At 35.4% G+C, this 27,583-nt stretch overlaps 3 protein-coding genes across 3 annotated transcripts; all 3 read left to right on the top strand.

Annotated features, from left to right (window-relative positions):
- Positions 1-2,441: 2,441 nt before the first annotated feature.
- Positions 2,442-5,716, top strand: LOC145799647 (uncharacterized). Its single transcript, XM_082889251.1, has 4 exons — positions 2,442-2,534; positions 2,851-3,075; positions 4,224-4,388; positions 5,618-5,716. The coding sequence occupies exons 1-4, from the start codon at positions 2,442-2,444 to the stop codon at positions 5,714-5,716; spliced, it is 582 nt and encodes a 193-aa protein (XP_082745377.1).
- A 111-nt stretch (positions 5,717-5,827) lies between these two features.
- LOC145799648 (uncharacterized) lies at positions 5,828-6,280 on the top strand. Its single transcript, XM_082889252.1, has one exon. It carries the CDS (start codon positions 5,828-5,830, stop codon positions 6,278-6,280), a length of 453 nt encoding a protein of 150 aa, XP_082745378.1.
- A 7,589-nt stretch (positions 6,281-13,869) lies between these two features.
- On the top strand, positions 13,870-25,647 carry LOC114269811 (TMV resistance protein N-like). Its single transcript, XM_082889253.1, has 6 exons — positions 13,870-14,337; positions 21,169-21,466; positions 22,012-22,527; positions 24,229-24,814; positions 24,987-25,271; positions 25,351-25,647. The coding sequence occupies exons 1-6, from the start codon at positions 14,112-14,114 to the stop codon at positions 25,645-25,647; spliced, it is 2,208 nt and encodes a 735-aa protein (XP_082745379.1). The 5' UTR covers positions 13,870-14,111.
- The last annotated feature ends 1,936 nt before the right edge of the window (positions 25,648-27,583 follow it).

A 27,583-nucleotide genomic window follows, 5' to 3' on the forward strand; every position in this document is an offset into this window, starting at 1 on the left:
GAAATCCTGATGGTCATGGACACGCGGTTCATCAGTGTGCTCAACATATAGGTGCGTGATATTCTTATACCAATCCATGTAACCCGGTACACATTGCCAAGGCTGACGAACTGGTGTGCTCCTCCGTTGCGCAGACAACACGTGGTTATCCCAAGCCTCCCGCATCCTATCCAAGTATCTGTACATGACGGTATATCGTGCAGATATGTTGCCTTGTGCACCACGACTAGGAGCTAGCGGTGCATCTGGGATGGTTTGAACCCTGCCAAACTGCCTCAAAACTCTATCTGGATGATACGATTCGACAACGTCTAAGCACTTTAAGCATCCATGGTAGAACGTAACCGGGTTACATGGATGCCGGTCTCTGCAGCTGTGGTATGAATCCCAAATAACCTGTAAACGTAAAAGTGTTTTTGCATTAAAGTACATAAAGGGTAAGATAAATGGAAGTCTTAAAATTATCGCAAGATGAGTAAACTTACATCAATAGCTACTAAACTGTCAAGCTCGGCTCGAAAAGATTTCAAATGGTCAATGGAGGAACTCGCCTCTCTCCTAAATGCCCAATGGTACACATGTGGCATGTCTTCAGTGTAGCCCATGTTCTGATGAGGTCGGAATGCTCGGAAGTGCTCATAAATCCACGCCTCCAAAAGAGTCATATAACCACCCATCTGCTTAACCCCAGACCGGCTAGCAAACCCCAACTGTCGATATAAAAATGCTAATGCAGCAGCACCCCAGGCATAAATATATATGGATCCCAAATCCATCAACAAGCCGAGGTAAACAACGGGAACCCTGCCGCCACTCTTGTCACTGATGAGTGTACATCCCAACAGAAACAATAAATAAGCTCTTGCAGCGCACTGTATAGCCTCCTCGGGGTCTGAATCTGTGACACCAGCAAACTGGCTTCGCAACCATTCAAGCCTGACTGAATTGCCACCAGCAGAAGAAACCTCATCATATGCTGCACGTTCAGTAATCCCCAAGCCATAAACGAGTAATGTAACTCCATGATGATCTGTCACATCTGGTATGCTGACTGATTTGCCTACAATGGGAAGGCCAAGAATAATGCCAACATCATCCAGGGTCAAGGTCATCTCACCAACTGTCATGTGAAATGTGTTCGTCTCAGGTTGCCATCTCTCAACAAAACATGAGACTAGAAGGTTGTTGACGAACCGATAAGTGCAACGAGCTAACTGTGACAGTCCAGACTGCTTAATAATGGCTTTGAATCTGGTGTTGTTCTCTACTAACCACCATGGCCATCAAGGATCTTGGAAGAGTGATTATGACACTTTAGGGGCCCTCGTTCCTACAACACAAATGATATCTCATTACAAACTACCATACAACACAAAAAAAAAAAAAAAAAAAAACTCATACAAATGAATTTCAGTTTTACTGAGGAATGTTTACCTCCCCGTGCCAAATAGCTGCAGCCACATGACTATTGAAACTCCGCAGTATTGACGGATCATTCGGTCCACCTGGAAAAGCATGAGTAAGGTACTCTTCTTGGACAGGAGGAGAATCAGGTAAAGAGGTATCCTCCACACCAATGTCAGGCATGTCATAACCTTAAACTCGTCTTTGGCTTCGGCCTCCACTTTGACTGGCACTGGGAATATCATATTCTACCGAAATTGGATCACGACCTCGACCACGACCTTGACCTCGTCCTCGCCCACGCCCTCGTCCCCGTTGATGGTCTACATCCAATTCACGACGTCGTCTATTTGAAGCAGTAGGTGGGACACGTTGTTGATATTCAGAATCCATATTATCTGCAAAAAATACTAAGTGTGTGTAATGAGTGTGTGTGTAAATAAACATAGTGTGTGTAAAATTAATGAGAGTGTTTTAAATTCTAAGTGTGTGTGTAATGAGTGTGTGTGCAAAATTAATGAGAGTGTGTGTGTAAATAATAAGTGTTTTAAATTATAATGAGAGTGTGTGTAATGAGTGTTATAATTAAGTGTTTTAATTAAGTGTTAGAAGGAAAAAAAAAATATATATATATATATATACATTTTGTGTTCGGAAGTTGTTGTCCGAAAACACCTACTCTGTTCGGAAGTTGTTGTCCGAAAATACCTGTTCTGTTCGGAAGTTGTTGTCCGAAATTATAGCTCATATTCGGAAGTTGAAAACCGAAAAAAAAAATTTATTTTCGGCACTTGAAAGCCGAACCAAGTCAATATTTTCGGAACTATAATGCCGAATGGAAGCAGAAATTTCGGAACTCTAATGCCGAACAAAAACAAAAATTTCACATAACCAGTTCCGAATGAAACACGGCAATCACAGTGGACTAAAAATTTCGAAAATGGTAAAAATTAATCCTACATTACAAATAAAATAGGAATGAGAAGATTCTAATCTGTGTAAACTAACCTAAAATGTGAAAATTTCAATGCTCTTCAATGCCCTTCAATGCCCTTCAATGCCAAAACTTCAATGACACAAATGGATGGATGAAGCTTTTGCAGAGGAACGGTGGAGAGTGTGAGAGATGGGTGTGTGTGTGAGAGGGGTTCTCAGATGGGTGTGTGTCACGGGTGTGTGTGTGTGAGAGGGGGTGTGTGTGTATGATTTACATTTGGGGGTATATGTGGAATGATAGGTGTGTGTAGTGAGTCAAATATATTAGGATTTATTTTTTTAATGTGTGTATTAAGAAAGATTTGTATAGAGAGGAAAGGGTGTGTGTATATAGAAGCTCCCCTCCTTCTTGTATCTGTCTCTGTCGCCTTGGCTTTGGACGACGACATAGAGAGAATTCTATTCAGCGAAGACCAAATCTCCTAACGAGTCTCCGATCTCGCCTCTCAGATCACCCATGACTTCACCACCAATGCCGTCTCTTCATCCCCGCCGGTCGTCGGCGTCGCCACCGGCGCCTTTCTGTTCCTAGCCGACCTCGCCAGAAAGATCAAACTTCCCCTCAACGTTGACTTCGTTCGAGCCGAGTCATACGGCTCAGAAACTGTATCGAACGGCGCTCCGAGAATTTCTTTCGACTTGAAGATCGATATTCAGGGAAAGCACGTCGTTCTGGTACTGTTTATATCATTCAATTTCATTTTTAATTCTTTCGTAGCTGTTGTTTGGTATCTAATTGTGTGAAGATGGAGATTTTTTGTTTTCTGATTTTTTGGTTGCATAATGACTCGTGAAAGCGATTTCATTTTGTGACATTTGATTGACGTTTGCTTCTCTATTTATTTATTTTTTTAAATAACAAACATTTAGATCGAAAAGGGTTACTGCAATGCAATGTATCTTTATTCAATGAAATGAACCACCACATAACATGGGGAATGATCTGAGATTTTGTCAAATTAGGAGACAGTCTGGATGTAGATATTATTTTTTGAAATTTCTAAGGGTTTTGTTAAGGCATACCTTTTAAGGCCAGAAATTATCATATGAGTTTGGAAGATGGGAAACACCATATATGCACCTTATAACTAAAAAGGAAAATGGCATAACTTCAATCTAAAAAAAAAGAAAAAATTGTCATAACTAAATGACTAAAGAACTTATGAATCATAACTAAAATAATGTCATAACTAAATAAGAAAATTGGTTATAACTAAAGATAAAAACTGCATAATTAGGGGTGCATATGGTACACCTTTTTTACACGGGTGTATATTAGAATTTCCCTAGGAAGATACATGTTAAGAAGTTTTAAAAAAATTGTACATTTTGCATAAAAATGCATGCAATAAATGATATATAATATTTTTAAACCTCAAGGACACAAATTAACAAGACCCAGATTCTAAACTTCTTTACCAAGCTTATTTAGAAAGCTCTGGGAGGAGGGTATGTAGTAATGTGGGAATCAAAATTACAACCATCATACAAAGCCTTCCCAGGAGGAAGAGATATGGTTAATTTATGTTACTGGCAAGGTCCACACCTTGGAGTCGTGCCCCCAATCCCTTCTGCACCACTACCACCACCACCACAACAACAATAAAGATCAGAATATTATATAATGACAAAAGATTATTTCACATGGGTTACATTGAGACAAGAAAAATAAACGTGCAATTTGGATCAGTGATGGGGTGCATAGTTGTTCTTATTCTCAACATTTATGGGATTTGATATTATACTTGTATTTTTATTTTCTATTCAGCTTTGATATTCTTTCTTTGACATGTTACTTATGTTTTGGTTTTTCCTTGGCTCAGGTTGAGGACATTGTGGATACGGGAAACACTTTGTCTTGTCTTATTGCTCTTTTGAAATCCAGAGGAGTGTCCTCCGTATCGGTGTGTACCCTCCTTGATAAACCAGCAAGACGAAAGGTTAATTTTGAGCTTGTGGGTAAAGGAAAGTATTATTGTGGCTGTGAGGTACTCTCTCTCTCTCTCTCTCTCTCTCTCTCTCTCATATGCAATTGGTGGAACCTTTTCTAATTCCAAGTTTTACCATGTTTGATGTTTCAAACAATTGAAAACTGATATATTTGAAAATAGCTGCACAATTTACCTGCAGTAATATGTGGAGTACCAAGGACAAACTAATACATTTTATCAGCTAACTATGCTTTGCTGCCACATCATTGAGTTGCAGTGTGTTTCTGCTGGCAGGATCATATATCAGTTAAATCTAAAACTATGAATTCTTGCAGCCCAACATTTCTTGGTGTCGTACCCGAATTACCAAGTAGTTTATCTCCTCTGATTTTCTAGGCAATGATATCCTAGTTTGCCCGTTGAAATTTTTTCATTTTGCTAGTTTCAAGGCATCGTAAATTACAATTGCCATTCATGCATTTGAGGTTTGAACGGGTTGCATTCTTTATTTATGGCGGTTACTTATTATTTATATGTCATTTTATAACAGTCAATTACCACCATGTATGTGTTGTAAGTATTCAGAGGCACAACCTTCATTCAATAGTTTCAGGAAGTCAAATAGTCCATCTCTACTTTATCGCAATAGTTGTTAACTTGTTATAATGTTTTTGAGACATGGCCTTCTTTTTTCCGTGCTTGTATAGAACTTTTCTCTTTCCTGAGTTTAGATTATTTGACCTCTCTTCACTGAATTCTTGTACATTTTGACAACTATAACAGAAGAAGATGCTTTTTTCTCTTCACCCAGAATAACCAATCACATCTAATGGACTTTGAAGTAGTATTCCCAAAAGTGATATGTAATTGATGGATTAAATCTTTGATTTTTCTTTTTTTTAGTTATTTTAATTGGGAAAGTTAAACAGCACTGAAGGATGTATATAATGCGCAAGCTCTGTTTACCCTGGCCAGACCCTTAAAATTTTTAAAGAAATTATCTTGACGTGCTTCAATTGGATGTGTTGTTGTGTAAGTTCAGTGTCTGGTTGGCAGAAACCTTTTAGGGAGTGTTTGATAACTGGATGAGCAGGTGAGGGATTGGGATAAGAAAAACATATGTGGGCCCCACATTCTCCCCCTTGCCCCTTGTTTAGTACAAAATATCTAATCCTAGGATAACCTTCTTATCACTCATATGGGGAATTAAATGAGGGATAACTAAGGGTCTAGGAGGAAAAGGGGGGTCATTAGAGAAATGTTGAAGTTACATCAACTGGATATAGTGTTTCTACAAGAAACAAAACATGAGACTCGTGATAGAAATCTTATTAAAAGCATATGGGGAGCTAGATTTAGGAAGTGGGGATACCTTCCATCGGTAGGAGTGTCAAGGGGTATTTTGATTATTTGGGATGAAAGAGTAGTGAGCGATTGTGAGACAATTTTGGGGGAGTTTCAATTTCAATTAGGTTTAGAAATTTAGATAGCAAGGAATGGTAGTTGTCGGGGTTTATGGCCCTAATAGTCCTTCTAGGAGAGGGGTTTGGTGGGAAGAGTTGGTTGGTTTGTATGGGTTGTGTTTACCAAATTGGTGTGTGGGTGGAGATTTTAATGTGGCAAGAACGGTGCCGGAAAAGCTCAATGACTCATTAGTTAATAGAGAGATGAGGGAGTTTGATAATTTTATTAGAGAGTGCAGTTTGGTGGATCCTCCTGTGTTCAACGCCAGGTTTACTTGGTCTAATCTTCAAGAGAATTTGGTTTGTTGCAGATTGGATCGATTCTTATTATCTTTGGCGTGGTCTAACTTGTTTCTAGAGGTGAGGCAATTAGCTCTCCCAAGGTTTATCTTAGATTACTGTCCGATTGTAGTCAAGAGCTTCCCATTCAAATGGGGACCTACACTGTTTAGATTTGAAAATGTGGCTAGAGCATCCTTCGTTTAGAGATAAATTCACCCTTTGGTGGAATGAATGCAATGTTTTAGGGAGGGTTTTAGGTTCATGAGGAAGTTGAAATTAATCAAGGAGAAGGTAAAGGAGTGGAATAGGGGCATATTTGGCAACTTGAATAGGCAAAAAGGACAAACCAGACAGCATGTCGGAGCAAGGAGGTGGGAATCCTCTACAGATGCAGCACCAGCACCAGCAGGTACATTATTGTTCTCTATGTTGTCTCTAAGCGTTGTTTTTCACTTCTTCCTCCTCATGCTTTATGCATTTATATAATCAAGGGTCTTTGGCCTTGGAATTAGATCGAACATGACATACGCTTTGTAATTTTTAAAAATTCCAGCCTTGTTTGAAGGCTGATATAAAAAAAAACTTTAGCAAGAATTCCCAGTGACTGATCTACAAATGTCCATGTCTGTTAAGACTCTTGTGTTCTACTTTTGAATTTCATTGTCTCTCTAATGGTGTTGTATGTATTTTTGTTTTTATTTTAAATTAGTTGATGCATTGAAACGCCAACCAAGGCTTAAGATATGTGGCCAGCACACGAAATGGTATGGACCCATCTATTGTTCCTCAAGGTCTCATGGCTCCAATGATGCCATTGCCTTTTGATGTTTCGGGAATGTCAACGACTTTATTGGATGTTCATCGTCCTGGGCCAGTGCCTATATCTTGCTTCTGCTCTGGCTTCTGCTACGCCAGAGAATCAGCGCATGGTGTGTTTTTTAATCTTGTCTCTTCATTTCAGCAATTTTTCCATGGCGTAAAAATCTGAAAATTATTTTGAAATGTTGGTTCTTGATTCTGAATGTTTGCAATGGCCTTGTTGTCAAAATGACAGATGTTGGGGGAACAGCTATTTCCACTAGTGGAGAGGGTTGAGCCTGACCATGCTGGAAAAGTGACAGGCATGTTGCTGGAGATGGACCAAACCGAGGTTCTCCATCTAATTGAGGCCCCAGATGCTCTGAAGAAGAAAGTTTCCAAGGATTTGGATGTCCTCCATTTAGCATCATCAGGACCCAATGTTGGTGATCAGCTCAGCTCATTGTCCTTGAACCAATGAAGCGAGCCCAATTTGGCATGGTATATACATTTCTTCTTTAATATATGCATATGCATTTGTAGAGGCCTAGTGTTATTTATTTTTAGGGTTCATGAGCTGCGATTGATTGATTGTGGAGTTTTCTCCTATAATTTCTAGAATCTGTTTCATTTTTGTGGGGGGTGGCAAATTGGTTGCTGAAATACTTTGTAGGGTTGGGATTTGGTATGGAGAGAGAGTTTGAAGATCTGGGAATTGGTATTAGGATTATTTTATTTTTTTTTCAGTTTGTTTAGACTTTTCTGTCATTTTTAAAGTTTGTTCAGTTATCTTGGAGTTGGTTGGTATTCTTTTGACCTATAGTTGTTCTCAGCTATTATTTAGATCCTATTTATTAGCAGTTTATTAGCAGTTGTTCGAGGAACAGAAAAACTAATTCGGTTATTTGATTGGTTTGTCATATTGATTGCCTTTATAATCAGTGTCGGGATCCAAACCGTTAATTGGTGTGGTGTTGTCGGTCTTCCGTGGGACACACCAACCAATCGATAGCTTGGAACTCGCGTGCGGTACTAGCCTATAAAAAAGGGTCCATTTTTAAATCCAAATGTTTCGTTCCGTGCAATGTTTTCTGTTGTTCATATATATATATATATATATATATATATTTTAATCAAAATTTGTTGATACGTTTTTTTAATCAAAATGTTGAAATGATGAGTCAGTTTAAATAATAGTTGTTAAGGTGTCTAGATTTTGGAACACTATTTTATACTCTTACACATAACTATGGATGTGTAAAATAGTGTGTACCATATCTTTTAATTAACGTATAACTATGGTCTCAAGTAAGAGAATATTATTCTATTTAAATCAAAGCATTAATAACAAATTAATCAAAATAATAAATAAATAAATAAAAGATACTATTGTTGTAATAAAATAAATAAATGTATTAATATAACAAATTAATCAATAATAAAGATGATTATAAATAAACATTACAAACATAAAAATTATAAATAAAACCAATAAAAAATAATGCAACAGAGAATCTTGATTTTATTAAAATGAAAGATTTATTAAGATAGCTTGTAGTCCCTATCTACAAAAAAAAAAAAAAAAAAAAAAAAAAAGGAAATTTTCTTTTTAAGGACTCTAATATTGATTTTATAATATAAATGACATATAATATTTTCATAGGAATTAAGGTTTTTCAACATTTTTACACAGAAATTTCTTTGAGTCCGGCAAAATTTATCCGAGTCAAATTTTGTGTGAAATGTTGAGAAACTAATAAAAAAAATATATCTTGGACCTCTCTTACTATACAAAGTTAGAGAGGGATGTTTCACTAATTTTTCAAAAAAAAAAAAGAAAAAAGATAGCACTTGTATATAGTCTAAAAAATAACTTTGGCATATTGTTTTTATCAAAAGTTACAGATATAATTTTTGAGAGAATAAAAATAAATTAAACAATTAGATAACCAAAAATACTAATTTTATTAAAAAGCAATATTTAAATAAAAAATTATGTCATTTTAAAATCTAAAATATTAAATTACTCATTAAAGATATTTTAATAATAGTGATGTGTACTGGACTTTTCAATAATTTTTTTTGCACTTATCCTTAATGTATTCTTCTATTTTTTGGAGACTTGTATTTAGAAATAAAAATAAATAAAATGAAAAATAAGAATAGATGTCACGATTTTTCAAAATAAATACATAATTAAAAAATCCATAAAGATAAGGGAAAATTACAACGACAAAAAAAAAACTTCAGGAAATGAAACCTTCAATTTTTTAATTTTATTAATTAACTTAAACCTTAATATTTTGATTTGTTTAATTTTAATAATTTTTTTAAAACTTTCGTTAAGTAAAATTAATACCCCCCAAAAAAAATGTTCAAATCATTAAACTTAATGAAACATGATGATATTTTAGATATTTTATCTACACTAATGACTAAAATTTTTTTTTTTATCAATTTTATTTAATAAAAATACTCAAATAAATTAAAAATTTTAAATTTAAATTTAAATTAACAAAATTAAAATTAAAAAAAAAAAATCGATACGAAAGAAGACGACAAAACCTCCCCCCCACCAAAGATAGAGAAAACACAGTGACAGAAAAACTTATTCCAACATAGGGAAAACAAAAATTACAAAAACATAGAGAAAATTGGGTTTCAAACACAGGATGTAAAGAAAATTTGGTGGTTAAACAGAGTGACAGAAAAATTATGTTTCAACACAAGACACAAAAGCAAATTATGTGTTTCAACACAAAGAAAAACAGAGACAGAGAAATTTTATATTGCAACACAAAAAAAAAATTATAGAGACATGGAAAAAATAGCAAAAAGAGAGAAAAAAAGAAGAGAGGAGACGAGAGAAGAGATTTAAAAACTCTTGCATCAGATTTATGCACAAACCAACAATAATGAAACAAAGTGACTGGATAGAAAGTAAAACATGCTAGATCTAGGGGTACAACTTGGGCGGGCTCAACCCAAACAATCCGAGCCCAGCCCGAATTTTTTTAGGACTTGAACAAAATATTTTCAAATTTGGTACGGGCTTAGACAAAAATTCAGAAGCCCGAATTAAATTTGAGCGGGCTTGGACAAAGACGTCAAACAACCCGAGCAACCCGAAACCTGAATTATATATATATAGATATATAAAAATATTAAATATACATATAAATTATTAGCCATTACGTGATATTAAAGTAATTTATATTATTAAATTATATTGAATATATGTTATATATATAAATAACATAAAATCTTACTTTTTTTTCTTTTTATTCACTCATAAATTATAAGGACTATTATAGTGGCATCTCTCTTACATTATATAAATTATTTATTTTGATGGTATTAATGATTTTCTATAAATAAAAAAAAATTGTAAATAGAGTCAACCTCAGGCTTGGACAGACAACCTCGGGTTATAATTCGGGCTTGGGCAGGTCTCAGCACAACTTGGGCTGGGCTTGGACAACCTCCCAACCCGCCCGAACCCACCCGAGTTGCATCCCTGGCTAGATCTATGCATAGATCGAAGAGAGGTTGTCAGTGATGGTAAATGACGGTAGTTAGATGAAGGTGGTAGAACGAACAGTGGTAGATGAATGCTGATGGATGCGGTGACGATGTCGAAGATTTAATAAAAGCTAGGTTATTGTTATCAATAGCCGGGTTTTTCTTATGACATCTTGTATTTTTTTTAGAGGTATGAAAGAAGATTTGGATTTCTATCAATAGTTGGTCATTTCATATGATATCTTTTTTTTTTACTTTTTTTTTTTATTTTTAGAGATATGAAACAAGATTTTATTTTTTGGTTATAATTGGGTCTTTCGTATGATATCTTGTCATTTTTTGATATTGTTATGTTTGAAAAATTTAGAAATTCCCTAGATGTTGATTTGTGATTATGTATCAATTTTAAGCAGTATATAACAATCTCAATCAAACAATCAAGACAAATCGACACAACGATTTTACGTGGAAAAACCACAATTGAACACCTCCAATTGTGATAAAAAAAATCACGGGCAAAAGCCAAAAAACAATCCACTAAAAAGACATAAAGGAATTACACAGGTATACTCTCAATTACTTAGCGAATTCACGCCCGAATTGAACCAACCCCTATGTGCCTCTTCCAACCCCGTCTTCACCTCGAAATTGTCTTGACGATGAGCCACTCCAGAATTCACCAAAGCTTCAGGCTCGAATTTTTCAGAATCTACCGAAGAATAACTTTCTCTTTTGTGTAAAACAAACAAATAATCCTTTGATGTATACTCTTTAAACCATGAGTTGAATAATCAATCAAAACATCAAAGAAAACTAGCAAAATATCCCCAGATATAAACCCTAGAACCTAAGAAGAAGATCTGGAGGCGTAACCCTAGATTTGGACTGAAACAGCTATTTATAGAAAACTGTCTCGCGATCTCTGCTCGAGCGTCAGATTGGCCGCTCGAGCGGACCTACGCTCGAGCACGGGAAATCCCGCTCGAGCGGGAAAAAACATCTCGCAGTATTTTTGTAGACGATCAAACTTCTGGAACCAGGGATTCTCTATGCATTTTTGCATTTTGCTTCGGGGGCGTTGCCCCTCGACCCCGCCTGGGCGCTGTCCCGGACCCACCAAGGGGCGCTGCCCCCTCGACCCCCGCGAGCTGACCGGGTAACTCGATCCCCATCATAATCAGCGAAGTGGCAATCTTGAAAGCATTAGCATCACAAACTTCTCTGCAAGGCACAATTCGGATTGGATTCGCATCTAAAAACTCATAGTCTCACTGAAATAAAAAGTGCGAAAATAAATTACAACTCAAAGGAGTTTTGTCAAACGGGATTGCCAAGAATAAAAACCTAACAATGTTTGAGGACAATTAATAATTTTAAATTAATCTTGTGATGTTTGGTGGAAACAATCCTAGAAATATAAAAAGAAGACTTGATTGTTGCCATCAATAGTTGGGTATTTCACATGATATCAGATATTTTTTTATTGATACTATTATATTCTTAGAATTTTATCTGATAAAAGCACTTCTTCAGATACTCTTATTGGTAAAAATGGATCGTTTTTCTTTTTTTATGTTGTTATGTTGCAGGACAATTTAATATTTTTAAATAAATCTATTGTGATGTTCGTGGAAACAATCTTAGATACTTGGTCGTTGCTAGTCCTCCAAGAGAGAAATATAAATAAGAAAGTGTTAGGAATGAGAAAGAAATAGCAAGGATTGACCCGTTGATTATCACGATGTAGACATAAAGGAATTTGATCCACTCTATTCTTATTATGTAATAGATGATTTTCATTTCAAATTTAATAATTATAAAATAAGAATGTAAATTTATCATTATTTTAAATTAAAAAATATCTTTCTAATTATCATTAAATGATATAATGAAATACCTCAATTATAAAAATGTAATGAAATAAATCACAATTCAATAAAAAGTGACATAAGAAAGTGCGAGATGTAATGATGGGTAGTTGTTTATATAATTAAAAAAAAAAAGACAAAATATGATATATTGTGTATCTTTTATTTTAAAATAAAATATTTATAATAATAAATTTATTTATAAAATTGGCATTGTTATATTATCTTTATACAAATTTTAGGATAAATTATATAAATGGTCCCTATAGTTTTTACCATGTGTCAATTTAGTCTATATTGTTTTAATTTGCTCCATTTTCTCTCTTAATTTAACGGATTGTGTCATATTAATTCAATAAATAACGGCTATTAGGTTTAGTGAACGAAAAGTTAAACAATGTATCAATTTGATCCTTCTTAAAATTGAGTAAATTAAAATAATAAGGATTAAATTGACACATTATTTAAGTATGTAACGAGTTGACGTAGGTGAACTCGGTTATCTGGTTAAAGAAGGTGTAGGTAACGCAGTCAACAACGGCACGATGCTTGAGCTTGAGTGCTCGTCGACAAAGCCAACCGTGTCGGTGATAGTAGTGGATAGCGGTGATTTCTAGAAAGAGAGAGACGCTTGGGTTTGGTTTCAAAGTAATGGATTTAACAAATAAATTTGTAAGAAATGGGTATTTTAATTATTCTGCATTGTCTTGTCCTCATGGATATAATAAAGTAGTACTTGGGTTTTTGACAAAATAAATTCAAATATGAATTTTTGAACAGAGCAACCCAAAAAAATATTAAATATATTATTATTATTATTATTTTTTAAATCCGTATTGTAGTGAGAAGGGTTCTATACCAAAAGGAGTCAAGAAGAAATTTTTTTTTGAAAAGATAGTTGAAAGTTAGTTTTTTTTTTTTTTTTTTACTATTTTATATGAGAAGTAATATAACTCAAAATGGGTTAAAAAGCTGACTTTTGATTTTTAATCCATGTTTTCAAATGAACCCTCAATACTCTTAGGGTATGTTTGATTGACAGGATTAATTGAAAAAAATATTTGAAAAAATAGTTAATTGGAAAAAAAAAATATTTGAAAAAAAATTAATTAAAAAAAAATTATTTGAAAAAAAAATTGAAAATAAATTATTTGAAAAAAAAAATTGAAAACTAAAAACGTAAACTTATTTTTTGAGTTTACATTTTTTCTCAAATTTATAAACTGAGACAATCATTTATAAATCAAAGCAATTATCAAACAAGTTTTTATGACAGTTTTTTAAATTTTTTTAAATATAAACTGAAAATTGAAAACAGAAGGGTTATCAAACAGACCCTTGTTATATATTTTGGGATCTCCAAAATTTGTGATCCTACAACCTCTAATTAATTTATAACCATTTATTATTTATTTATGAGCAATGTTAGGTATCATGAAAAAAATTTCATAAAAATGATCATGAAAGATTTATGATCCTTGAATTACACTTAAAATAAAGCACCATACACTAATCAAGGTAATCCAAAAATCACAAATCTTTTATGATCCTTAATTTTTTTCTTTATTTATTTATTTATTTATTTTTTCGTTCTCTCACAAAATGTGTGGCCTTTCCCTCACAAAATATGTCGGGTGTGAGGTCCTGAGGTCTGTATCACCGCTGATATTTTTTTATTTTTAACTTTACTCTCACTCCACAGATGAGATCCCTCCAAAGCCCATAAAATAAGATGGAGGAGCTTGCAATTTGCAAATGACTCTTTTCATACTTTTGGCCGAATAACTATTCTCTTACACTGTTTACAATTGATTTTGATCTCTAATCTAATTTTGGTTTGATCATCCATGGCATTTGAAAGAAGCTTAGATCATTGTTCTTCTTCTTCATCATCTTCGACACAATCTCGCTGGAGCTATGACGTGTTCTTGAGTTTTAGAGGTGAAGATACCCGCAAAAACTTTACTGATCATCTCTACGAGGCCTTGGTTCAAGCTGGAATTCACACCTTCAGGGATGATGATGAACTTCCAAGAGGACGTGAAATTTCTCTGGAGCTTCTCAAATCAATCTGTTAGTAATGGGCGCCCATGTGGCATGACCATTTGAACATAATTTGGATCTTATCCAAATAGGTTTTGAATTAAATTCAAACCTATTTAGGATAACCACTCAGGATGTAGATATTATCAGTTTTAACTGATATGGATAAATAATAATAATATATTATATATCTGATATATGGTTATGGTTAACCAAGAGAGAAACAACGTATGTTTTGTTTCTACCCATAAACTTACTCTCTTCCAAGAAACAACGATCAAGTCATGTTGCACTGTGGTTTGTGTGAGTGATATTCACCATTGTAATATCACTCCACTGCTGGGATTGATTGATTAGATTCTGGAAGCACGTGATTTATCCACGAGGTTTTAGATCAAAGGAGGTATGATCTAAACATTTTATTCCGCTGAATATTTTGTGTTTTGATTTACATTGGTATCAGAGCCATTGATGGATATTTTCGTGTTTCCATTAATCATGTGTATATTTTTACATGTGTATGTTTACATTATATACATGAATGTCTGTAAAGAAAAAAAAATCTACTTTGATTAGATTAAGAGCATAAATATATTTTTTTTTATGTTCATTAATGTCTTTTTTCATACCATAAACGGTTTTATTTTGAAAAAAGGAGTCCGGAAGTACAAATATCGGACCAGTCAGTACCCTGGAAGGCGGCGCGTGGCACTCACGCGACACCACGCCGCAGCCACGCGCGCCCACGCGCTGCCACGCGCCAAACGCCCCTGCAGACGCGCCTGCACGCGCCATCACGCGCGCGTCAGTGGCGCTGTCCACGCGCACGCCGTCGCGCCTTGCACGCGCGCCGCGTGCTGGAGCCGAGCGCCGAGCCGCCCTCCGAGCCGCCCCTTAAGCCGACTCGCGCCGAGTTGCGCTGAGCCGAGCCGAGCCGAGCCGAGCCGAGCCGTTTTTCCCGCCTGGCTTGGCTCTAAGGCTCTGTTTGTTTGTTTTTTAATTCTGAATTGCGTTAATTGGCCATAATTTATTCGTTATAGCTTTGTTTTAAGCATGGTTGGTACCGTTAGACTCGGAATTAATTTTTCTATCTTCTGTGAAATTTTGAAAATTTTACGAAAATAAAAAATATTTTTTCTGTGTTAATAATTCATTTTTTTATGCTTTAAAATGATTCTGGTATTGCATAAATAATTTTCTGGGGTTGAAATTTTTATTGTGGACTTCTGAAATGTTTTACTATCTACTGGAAATATTGTCTCAGTTTATCAGTTTCTGAATTTTTTATTTCTAATTTTATGTGTGTTTATTAGTTATTTAAAATTCCAGAATATTTCAGAAAAATTCTAGAAAATTTCAAAATGATGTACACTTTAATTATGGCATAATCTGAATATTGAATACAACATATTTTTTTTGAGTTTGTAATATGTTGTATAATTAGAAGAGCATGATTATTTATTTATTTATTAGAATTCCATTATTAAATAAATATAGCATGAGTTATTTGTAGATTTACATTAAAATGCTATTGTATGGAATTTATCATGCTTTGTATATGCCATAGTCAGTGGGAGGTTATTCGGTTGAGAGAAATCTTTGTAGATTAACTCCGGAAAACCAATATTTTGCGCATAAATTAAACTAAATTTTGGATAATTGTCACTTGTGGCGCAAGAGATGATTACGAGCATAGCGGATTTTCGATCTTGCGACTTGTGTAATATTGTCACTATTTAATTTAGATTTTTGTGGCAAAATTATATTATGCTAATCAAATTAATCCCAATGCGAATTTCTCTCTAAATTGATTTAGCTTATGGAAGTTAATTTGGTTGACCTAGACTTAGTAGAGATGTTCAAATGTGAACAAACTAATCCCATTCTTTAGATGAGCAAAAGTCTTGGAGACTTTAGGTCAAACCTTAATTGAGCAAAAGTAAGGAAACATGACTCAAAGTCGCCGTGGTTTTGTTGCCTTGTTTGGCATAATAAAAACTAATGTGTGCGCTATGGTTAGCGGCACGCTACGTAGTTTTGGTTGGCGAGTTTTGGAGTTATGAAATTAGTAAGCCCTCAATAAATCTGTATATGATCTTGACTATTGAGCTGCGTGGATTGACTTTGTAATTTGACTTGTAAATAATGTTAAGTAACATTCATGAGTCACGTCATCCAAGAAATGCGAGCTTAAATAAATTAGTCATTAAGTGTAAGACGAGTAGCCAGTACGAGCAGTGTTTTGCTCTCTACCCAATTTTTGGGAGTGGATTGAGCGAAATTTCATGCACTATAATAGTGTGCGTTGAAATATCACGTGAAGTTAAAAGATTAGCGCTTAGAAGCTGCAAAATCTATTAACACTGAGTGAAAAGATTAGCGCTTAGTGGCTGCAAAATCTATTAGCATTGCCAACTTGTCTAAGTCTGGACACTTACTGTTTCCACACTTGAGTGTGAAACATGGATGAGGTGCTTCTTTGTGTGATTCCTTTACTAGGCTAACGTTTTGAATAACGTTTACCACTAAGCGCAAACGTTGCAGCATAGTAATGAAAAGGTCAAGGCTGACAAGGTTGTTGTGACTCTAAGAATTTGACGCATCGCTTGTGAGAGCATTGTGTTGAAATTAGACTCTTTAGCCTCATTCGCGCTTAAGTTACTTCAGGAGCTGCCATAGGTGATAGCTTATTCTCTCATTCTTGTGGATAGTAGATTTAATTGCAAGTAACTATGAAGCAAGAAATAGATATGGCAAGAGGAGTATCGTCATCTTTCAACTAGATGTATTAAAGTATATGGAGAACAAAATTGACTTGAAGGTGCAGGGGATTAGCACTTACTAGTTAAACTTGCGACTTAGGCGCGGTTGATATCTCCATGACATCCTTTTATGATCTAGTGAATATGAATTAGTCCTGAGTCATTACCTAGTTGGGCCTAAACCTTTTAAACTTATCTTCGAGAACTCACACATTAAGATGATTGGAATTAGTTTATGACATTGGTCATGAACCAGTGGCTTATTATACTTAATCACATTAATGAGATGATGACACGATGGTTTGAGTAGGCCTTCTCGAGCCCACTCACTTATGACATCCTGCTCTCATGTGAATGTGTAACTTTGTTCGCAATGGGTGTACACAAGTAAGTAGGAAAGCCATAGAAGGTCATTTGTATTGGCGCATTTAGTCCACTATGATATTTGTGACTAGATATGTGTGAGGGTATGATAGCTAAGCCTCAATCTCGACACATTTATAGATTACGATACGCATCTGAGTCAAGACTATTTGATCTCCCATAAGTCAAAAGTTTTGAGATGATTTTTGACATTGCACATCTGAGGTTGAGATCAATTAGATAACAGCTTTCATGCTTTTAGTTTTGACCAAGGTGGCGAGTATCTATTTGAGTTATTTTTTAGAAAACTCTATGAAGAGAGATGGGTGCTTAGAAAATTGATTATTCCTAGTACTCAACAACACAATTGTGTAGTAGAGATAAGGAATTAAATATTGTTAATGTTAGGTGGATAATGGCGCAAAATGTTTCCCAATTGGAAATTGCACTAGTTTGTTGCCTATATCCCTAACTAAGTGCCCTCCATATCAGATTTTACACTCCATTTGAGTAATGGGTTAGCGGAGAGCCATCTATGGGCGATCTGTAACCGTTAAGCAGCTTATCTTTATTTTACTTCTCATAAGATTGCGAAGTTCAGACCTAGGGTTCTATAGCGCATTATTGTATGCTGTCTTGTAAACACAAAGGGTCGTGTGGCGCATTATTGTATGCGGTCATGCAAACCCTCCGGGTCATGTGCATATAGGTAAGCAGCTTTGTGGTAGTGTAACTAAGTCACATAAAGTTTTATTAGTAAAGGTGACGTGAATAGAGTTTTTGGAACTCTATAAGATGGAGAATTCCAAGCATAGCGCTCTATGTAGCCTAGTTGAGAATGGAAAGAAATTTCTAATATCCTAGGGACAGTGGGAGCGATGTGCCTACTAATGGATTACTCCATTAGAGCAGAATACTCTATATTCTTAGTTGCGTGGTAGCAAATGTGAAAATTTTCCACGTCATCACTGGGTGATTGAGAGGGAAACATTCATGATTGCTCCGCAAGATGATAAAGAGCCTAGGATAATGCTTAAGGCTATAGTCCCCTATTTTTAGAAAGTGGATCCATGTTGCGCAGTTTAAAGTCTTTGAGGATTAACCATTTTTTATAATTGGTTGACTTTCCATTATGACGCAAAACTGTTATAAAGTTATGCGTAATTTGGAAAGTCATTGTTGAGGCATAAGGCTCGCTAGATACCGAAAAGTCGCACCATTGAGGAAAGTGTAGACCATGAGAAGACTTCCTCCTGGGGAGTGAGGTTATTTTGACTTAGGCTATGATTGACATAAGTTCGGAACATTGATTTGTGGACATTGTGACCCAACATTCTCGTTAGAGAATTGGATAAGTAGATCCGTAGGGATTTACCTTCTGCTTTTATGGTGAAAAGTTAGGAGCGCAAAAAGGTTGCTAGCTCTAATAAATCTTTTACAGCCTAAAACAGTTATCCAAATAGTGGTTCTTAGATTTCGTCAAGCCATGATAGGCCAACGATGATCGATAAAGACCACTGAGGCATGATCAATGGTCCAAAAGAAATTTTTCCTTACTTAGTCATTATGAGCCAGGAATTTATAAGGTTGTCACCACCTAGGGTGGGCAGTCCTCTATTTTAGATATGATGGACATGGGTGATGTAATTTATATGCTCGGATGTACGATCCTTAGGGATTGCTTTGGGAGAATTCATGTTTTGTCTTCGATGACTTGCATAAGGAATATCCTAGAACGATTCTAGATGCAAAATTACAAATCCATTGACTTACCTATCGGTAAAAGCCAGAGCCTTAGCTATTACGTGAATCCTCGGATTGTCTTTGGGAGAAACAGATGACCTATATTCCTCGATCTTTTCTTTGTTATGGGAGCCTAAAGTACACTATGTGGGCGTATTCGGCATGATAAGTGTTATCTTTGGTAAATGATCAACTGAGTTGTTTAGACATTGACCTTGCTCATTAGACTGTGGATAAAATGCTTTACTAGTAGTATATTAATTTGCTCATTGTAAGATTCAATGCGCTAGTTGGGCGCGTCTGTGCTAGTTGGGCGCAATAAGAATGAACGCAAATTGGTCACCAAAATATCTTTAGAGAGGTTATTGCGCAAGAGGTAGTGATCTTAAATCATTTCATATGAGGCGCACATGGTGGATTCCGTTGTATATACTTATCGCAAGAGGTGCTGATAAGGCTTATGTTTGGAATCTATAATTGCGCAAGCTGTGGTCATTTTTTTTAAAATCGATCACTTATTTTGAGATGATGGGATGTTGACACTATTACGGTTTGTGTCATAATGATTAGCAAATGATGATGTTAGCAGGAAAGATTGGCTCACTCACACGAGCAATCACCCTTGGCGCTTGGGAGCGAGCAAGGATGAGACTGGTGGTTTATTTTTATTTGGAGCCAAGAGAGGCTTAAATCATCCACTATGTATGTCGCCTTGGTTATAACCAAGATGAGGTCGTGTTAAGGACCAAACATGGATGTTAGTACCCACTTTCCATGTTGTGCCTGTTATGATTAGCCAGATACGAGATCTCATTTGGCGCCTAGAAGGCGAGCAAATAGAGAATTCGGGTTAAGCGCTAGAAAGCGACTAGACTAATATCTGTACGGTGTATCGAGTATGACGTCACTCTTTATGGAAGAGTTACTCCACCGTAGCATGTATTCATACTATATGTGCTTGGCGACCGAGTAATGAGGTGAGAGAATGGATCCCTGCTTCCTCACCGTGTGAGTCTTACGTGTCATTATTGATATGACTTTCATTTATGTACCCTTTTGTGACTTTTGACTATGTCATAAGGTAAGGGGTTGATGTTCTGCTACTTTGGTATGTTGCCTGCGGTCATGCATGATTCGGCCTTAAGGGACATCACTGGGAAAGCGGTCAATCCTAAACTAAATGGCATGAGTGCAAAGGGAAGATCATCTAGTATTACACCACTGTTGTATATTCACTGCCGGCAACTCACATCGCTCTGTATGAGAGGCGAATTGAGTGTGAATATATTGCAAGAATTGAGAGGGTCAAACATGCTCTTTTTGAGGGATTAGAGATGTTTTTTGGACCGGTGTAATTAGATGGGTCTGGGGTATATGAGACACTATTTCTGTTCTTTTTGGGTTGATGTCTCTATGCTGGCTCATTTTGAGTTTCTAGTATAGAGCTCCCACATGCAGGTGTTCTCAGCAGTCGCACGGTGCAGTGGCTAGTATGAGATTGTTTATTTTTGGGAGATTGAGACAGAGATGTGGCAGTGTCATGCCAACTCATGTGCGAGTGGGAGATGTAAGTAATGGGCGCCCATGTGGCATGACCATTTGAACATAATTTGGATCTTATCAAAGTAGGTTTTGAATTAAATTCAAACCTATTTAGGATAACCACTCAGGATGTAGATATTATCAGTTTTAACTGATATGGATAAATAATAATAATATATTATATATCTGATATATGGTTATGGTTAACCAAGAGAGAAACAACGTATGTTTTGTTTCTACCCATAAACTTACTCTCTCCCAAGAAACAACGATCAAGTCATGTTGCACTGTGGTTTGTGTGGGTGATATTCACCATTGTAATATCACCCCACTGCTGGGATTGATTGATTAGATTCTGGAAGCACGTGATTTATCCACGAGGTTTTAGATCAAAGGAGGTATGATCTAAACATTTTATTCCGCCGCATATTTTGTGTTTTGATTTATACAATCCAAGGATCCAGGATCTCCATCGTTGTTCTCTCAAGAAACTATGCTTCTTCCAGATGGTGCCTTGATGAGCTTGTGAAGATCATTGAATGCAAGAAAACACTTGGACAATTACTTGTCCCAATATTCTACGATGTTGATCCATCTGATGTACGCCACCAAACTGGGTATTTTGGAGAAACATTTGGAAGACACGAAAAGCATTATGTGGATGAGATGGAGAAGGTGGAGGTGAGGAGAGCTGCCCTCTCTGAAGCTGCTAATTTGTCAGGGTGGGATTTGCAAAATGTTGCAAATGGGCGATCTTTATTAACATCCTTTTTATTTTGATGCTGTAGCTATCAATTTTTATCCTTAAGTAGAAAGAAAATCCTACCATGTTGATCCTTGTTGTTTTTACAATTGTCTATTTTAATACTTATTGAGAATTTTATTTATGGATTTGATTGAAAAAAATTCAATTTTTTTGTTTAATACATGTTTATCTTTTATTAAAACTGACTTACAATGCTTTCGTCAATAATTTTATTTAAGTCTGTCTTGGTTATAAAAACGAAATGAGTGTTGTGCTCTGATTGATGCATGTATGGAATATTTACTCCAAAATCAAGTTCAAGGCAAATATAATGCATACATACCAAAGTGCTTACCACACACTTACATTCTAGACTATATGCATACATATACAACTTGATTGTTTCATTGCACTATAAGTATAAATAGTTCACTTTGTAACTTCAAGATGTTTTGAATTTTACATTTCTTAACGTCATATTGGGAGTGAGTTTTGTAAGGTCTCGTATTGTATACTTGCTTCACTTTTTATTTGGATTGAAATTGACAAGCATGAAGCAAAGTTGATCAAAAAAATTGTTGAAGAGGTTTTATGTGAACTGAAACACATATTCCTAAATGTTATTGTGCACCCAGTTGGAATAGATTCTCGTGTTGAACACATAAAGTCGTTGTTGAGCATTGGATCAGATGATGTTCGCATGATTGGGATATACGGTTTGGGTGGAATAGGCAAAACGACCATTGCAAAAGTTGTGTATAACCATATTTTTCGCCAATTTGAAGGGAGTTGTTTTCTTGCAGATGTTAGAGAATTTGCAGGACAATTCAATGGCCTACTTCAATTGCAAGAACAACTGCTTTCTGAATTATTGAGGATAAAGAATCTAAAGATTGGCATTGTTGATAGAGAAAAGAATTTGATAAAAGAAAGGCTCAATTCTAAAAGGGTTCTCATTGTTCTTGATGATGTGGATCAATTAAGTAAATTAAATACCTTGGCAAGAAATCGTGATTGGTTTGGTCCAGGAAGTAGAATCCTCATAACAACTAGAGATCAGCACTTGTTGAAGGGACTGAAAGTTAATTTTTTTTTGGGTGAATAAGAAATAATATAAAACAGAAGATTTACAAAAATACAAGGGGCATACCCCAGGCCCTAACAACAGAAGACAACACAAGCCACAGCCCACAAGCACCGAGGCCCAAAGGATCACTAACAAAATCTAAATCAAACCTAAGAGCTACATCCGAAAATAGAGCCAAAAGAAAAAACGTTGCCAGGCAGATTTGTACAAAGGCCATATCCTATGATGGATAGGGACCTTGTACAAGGACAAACCAGCAACCAAAAAGCACCATTACAATAGTCCAAAAACTCCCTACACAACCCGTAGGGATGGGCACCAATACACCCACACGCCTCCCTACACAGCCCGTAGGGATAGGCACCTGTAACCAATATATGTAATACAAAATTGTAACTCAAGCAAGCCGAAGAGATATACCAAGAGGGGCTCATCCTACCGAGTTGCTCAAGAAACTTGTTACACAAGATACCCAAGTACACATAAAACCTTCTACTCAGCCCGTAGAAATAGGCAAGCTGCAAATTACAACTGTGACCAAATAAAAATAAAAGTAAAGACCACTGATTTGCTCTCATTTGTAGCATAGCAAGGCGCTTGAAGCAGCCATCGCTATGGAACGTACACACCCTGCCAACAGCCATCCAAATCTGAATAGCAATCAGCCACCACTCCTTCACAGCAGGAAAGAGATAAAAGAAATGAAGATAGCTAATAAACCCATTGAAATGCCTAGGCAAGGCGCTGCTAGCAGCCATCACCGAAGGGTAAATCCACATAGCATATAGGCCCAAAGATGTGCGCTGATTGCAACCATCTTCACACCACCAGACAAACCCCAACACAGTTAGCTGCCAGAGCACAATAACCAGCGGCAGACAACTTGCATCCAACGTCCAAATCCAATGACCATCCGAGATAAGCTGCCAGAAGCAATCCCACCTTACAAGCTGCTGCTTAACCTGTGCAGCATATAAGTCATACAGGAGAAGAAACAACAACCATACAATATAGGACCTCCCCTCACTCGACCCACAATAAAATAGAACTCTCCACTCAATGTAAGGGCTCCCATCACTCGACCCACATATTCTGTGCTCTCTCATTCCAGCCAGCTGGACAATGAACTTGAGATACCATAAACCTGCACAAAGAATTATATAATATATAGTACATGTTAGCAAAAGAAATGTATACTTCCTCCCAACACTCAACCCACATTTACAAGATGAATTGTGCTGGCTCACATCACTCAACCCTCCCTTCATAAGCTCCAGAATTTGTGAATGTTTGGGATTCATAACAGCTGATAGAATCTAATAATAACACCATCTGCAAGACAACACAAATTATTAGTCAAAAACACTCCATATCTGCTCACCATCACTCAACCCTCAATGTAGTGAAGCTCACACCACTCGAATTCCTTTCAGCTGCAGCAGTTTGGGACTGTAACAGGATTGTAGAAGGAATATTCCATTGTTCCATATACCAGTTGTCACCTGCAAAAGCTTTCACATTTTCCATAGAAAGGAGTCTACCCCTAACCATTTGGATGATAGAGTTAGTAACAACCTCTTCAGGTTTGAAGACCTTACTAAAGATTCTACTATTTCTCTCCATCCAAATATGGTAGACAGTGCAGAGAAAGGAGAGTTTCATAATCAGAGATTTACCAGAGATTTACCAGTGAAAGTTAATGAAATAAACATGGCTATGGAATTGAATGACAAAGAGTCTCTGCAGCTTTTCAGTTGGCATGCCTTTGGCGAAACCAATCCATTAGAAAATTATGCAGATCTTGCAAATGGTATAGTAAGTTATGCTAGTAGGCTGCCACTGGCTGTTGAAGTTTTGGGCTCTTATTTGCTTGGAAGAAACGTGGTAGAATGGAAAAGTGCATTTGATAAATTACAACAAATTCCTCATGAGGAAATTCAGAAAAAACTTAGGATAAGTTTTGATGCACTAGGTGATGACAAAATAAAGGATATCTTCCTTGATATTGCTTTCTTTTTCATTGGAATGGACAAAGACTATGCCATTACTATATTGAATGGTTGTGGTTTTTTCGCAAAAATTGGAATTAGTGTTTTGATTGATAGATGTTTACTGAGAATTAGTCAAAATAATAAGTTGATGATGCATGATCTACTTAGGGATATGGGAAGGGAGATTATTTGTGAAAAATATCCCAAGGAGCCTAAAAAGTGCAGTAGATTGTGGTTTCATGAAGATGTATGCTATGTACTCGAAAAAAACAAGGTAAGGGTTGAATCTTAATTCTTTGGCTTTTGGGCTAAAATAGTACTAAAAGATAAAATATCACATCTAATCCATAATCATTTTATTTTTTCTTTCACAAATATCACATCTTAATTCTATAGTCTTTGTTCATTTTAATTTTCCATTTTGATTTTAAATATTACTATATTAGGGAACGGAAGCAGTCGAAGGTATGATCCTAATCCTACCCATTTTAAAGAACATACAATGGAGTAGTAAATCATTTGCTAGGATGCCTAACTTAAGGTTGCTTCAAATAAATCATGTGCACATCTGTGGAAATTTTGAACATCTATTTGAAGAGTTAAGGTGGCTCTATTGGCATTACTGCCCATTGGAGTATTTACTATCCAATTTTCATCCGGAGAAACTTGTTATTTTAGACATGCAATTCAACAAATTTAAAACACTTTGGACAGATGGGATTTTGGATAAATTCTTTGGTGGGATCATGATGAAAGAAAATTACATAATTTTGTATATTTTTTTCTTGGTTTTAACAGCATTTCAAGAGCTTGAAAATTTTAAATCTCAGTAATTCTAAATGCCTAACAAAAAGCCTCATCTTCTGCGCACTATCGATGCTCGAGGAATTACAGCTTGAACGTTGTACAAGTTTAATGGAGCTCCACGAATCAATCGGACTTCTAGATAAACTTGTTTACTTGAATTTGAAAGATTGCATGAACCTCAAGTATCTTCCAGGCTATATCTGCAAATCTCACTGGTTGCGCAAAACTAGAGGAGTTTCCAGAGCACTTGGGACGTATGGAAAGCTTAATAAAGCTTCTTACAGATGGAACAGCCATTAAACAACTACCTTTCTCTATTGGATTACTGAAGAATCTTAGGAAGTTATCATTGAAGGGATGTAATAGGCAATTCAAGACTAAATCCTGGTTTTCTCTCATTTCATCTTGGGTTTTATCAAGAAAAAATGCCAACTCCGTAAGATTTTTACCATCCTCTATTTCAAGTTTGTGTTCCTCAACGAAGTTATATCTCAGTGATCGCAATTTGTCTGAAGGAGATTTTCCAGCTGATCTTAGGAGTTTATCATCCTCATTGCAAGTGTCGAATTTAAGCTGAAACAATTTTCGTAGCCTACCATATGGCTTCAGTCATCTATCCAAACTAGAAGACATTTCGTTGGATAACTGCAGAAGTCTTCAATCTATCTCAGATCTTCCTCCTAATTTATTTACAATATCTGCTATTAATTGTCCATCACTTGAAAAAGTATCTGATCTATCAAAATTGAACAGTCTAAAAATGTGGTTGGGTAACCCCCAATTGCTGCATTCTCTCAAATCATAATAAGGATGAAGACTATTTTCACTGTTTTCTAAGTGCACGAACCATCATTCCCTTGGACAGGCTCAACAATTTTCAAACTCCCCTTCAGGTCTCTCTCTCTCTCTCTCTCTCTCTCTCTCTCTCTCAGGTGCAACAATTTAACAAAAAAAATATCTTCGAAAATTAAGTGAAATGTGTGAAACCAAATTTATTTTATATGTGCCCTGTAAAATATCATAGGAGGAGGATTCCATCCAATTCAGATTACATGGATTGGAGGATGCTATTTAGGTTTGTGGAATCAATCATGGGGTCCACCACAAATTCTGTTTTGATAATTTGAATTTTTCATTTAATCAGACACTCCGTGTATTTCATTTATAAAGCAAAATTTTATATCGATCCGATAATCATAATATTATTCAATTTATTAAATTTGTCACACAAAAAAAGAAGATGACAATTGTGTTTTTAAAAATAAATAATATATTTTTTGGTGACAAACGCAATAAATTAAATAGATTATGATTATCGGATCGATTTAATTTTTGTGTGAATGAAATAGATGAAGTGTTCAACAAAATGAATAATTCAGATTATAAAAACGGAATCTGTGGCAGGTCCCACGAACCTAAACAACACCAGTGGACTAGAGAAGAGTTGCTTCTTAGATATGGAAAATAATATCTTACTCGTACTAAATTTTTTATTCAAAATTTTTTACTTGAATGATGTGACAGTAACAATTTTAAAAATAGGATTTACTAGTTGTTTTTATTGTTTTTATTACCAGCAACATGATAATATATTAGATGATTATATATCACATGTTTATATCATCTTTTTATATCACTAACCTACTTGGAAAGATGTCATTTGTTTGCATTAATTTATTAATAATCATCTTCAAATAAGAGAATTAATTATAAGTATGACATAAAATAATGATAAATACTCAGTTATATATAGCATTTTTCTATGACAATATGTTATTTGTTTTCATTAGTTTCTTAATAATTATCTCTAAATAAATGAGCCAATTATAAATTTCCATGTAGACAATAATACAAAAAAATGATAAAAACATATGTTACATATCTAACATTTCTTTTTTCAAATATAAATAAGCCTTTTAATTCTAAATGATAAAATTAAAACTTGCCACTGTATTAATTTGATGGAAAACAAGATTATGGGGATACACAATAAACAACATGCAATAATCTTAATTATACGTATCACATGAAAAGAGTAGAATTCATCATAAATTATACAGTTTTACTCCCAAATTATTTTACCTATATTTTATGTAATTGATTTTGTATTCACAAATTTATTTTAATTATTTTCATCTAGCAATCTAATAATTAGAAATTCATATGACAGCATCTTCATGACAAGATGTTCGACCATTTCTATCCTGGTAACTTCAACAATGTTTTCAGTTATAAC

The sequence above is a fragment of the Camellia sinensis genome, chromosome 9 (assembly GCF_055761805.1).
Source record: "Camellia sinensis isolate YWXY chromosome 9, ASM5576180v1, whole genome shotgun sequence".
NCBI classification, from domain to species: Eukaryota; Viridiplantae; Streptophyta; class Magnoliopsida; order Ericales; family Theaceae; genus Camellia; species Camellia sinensis.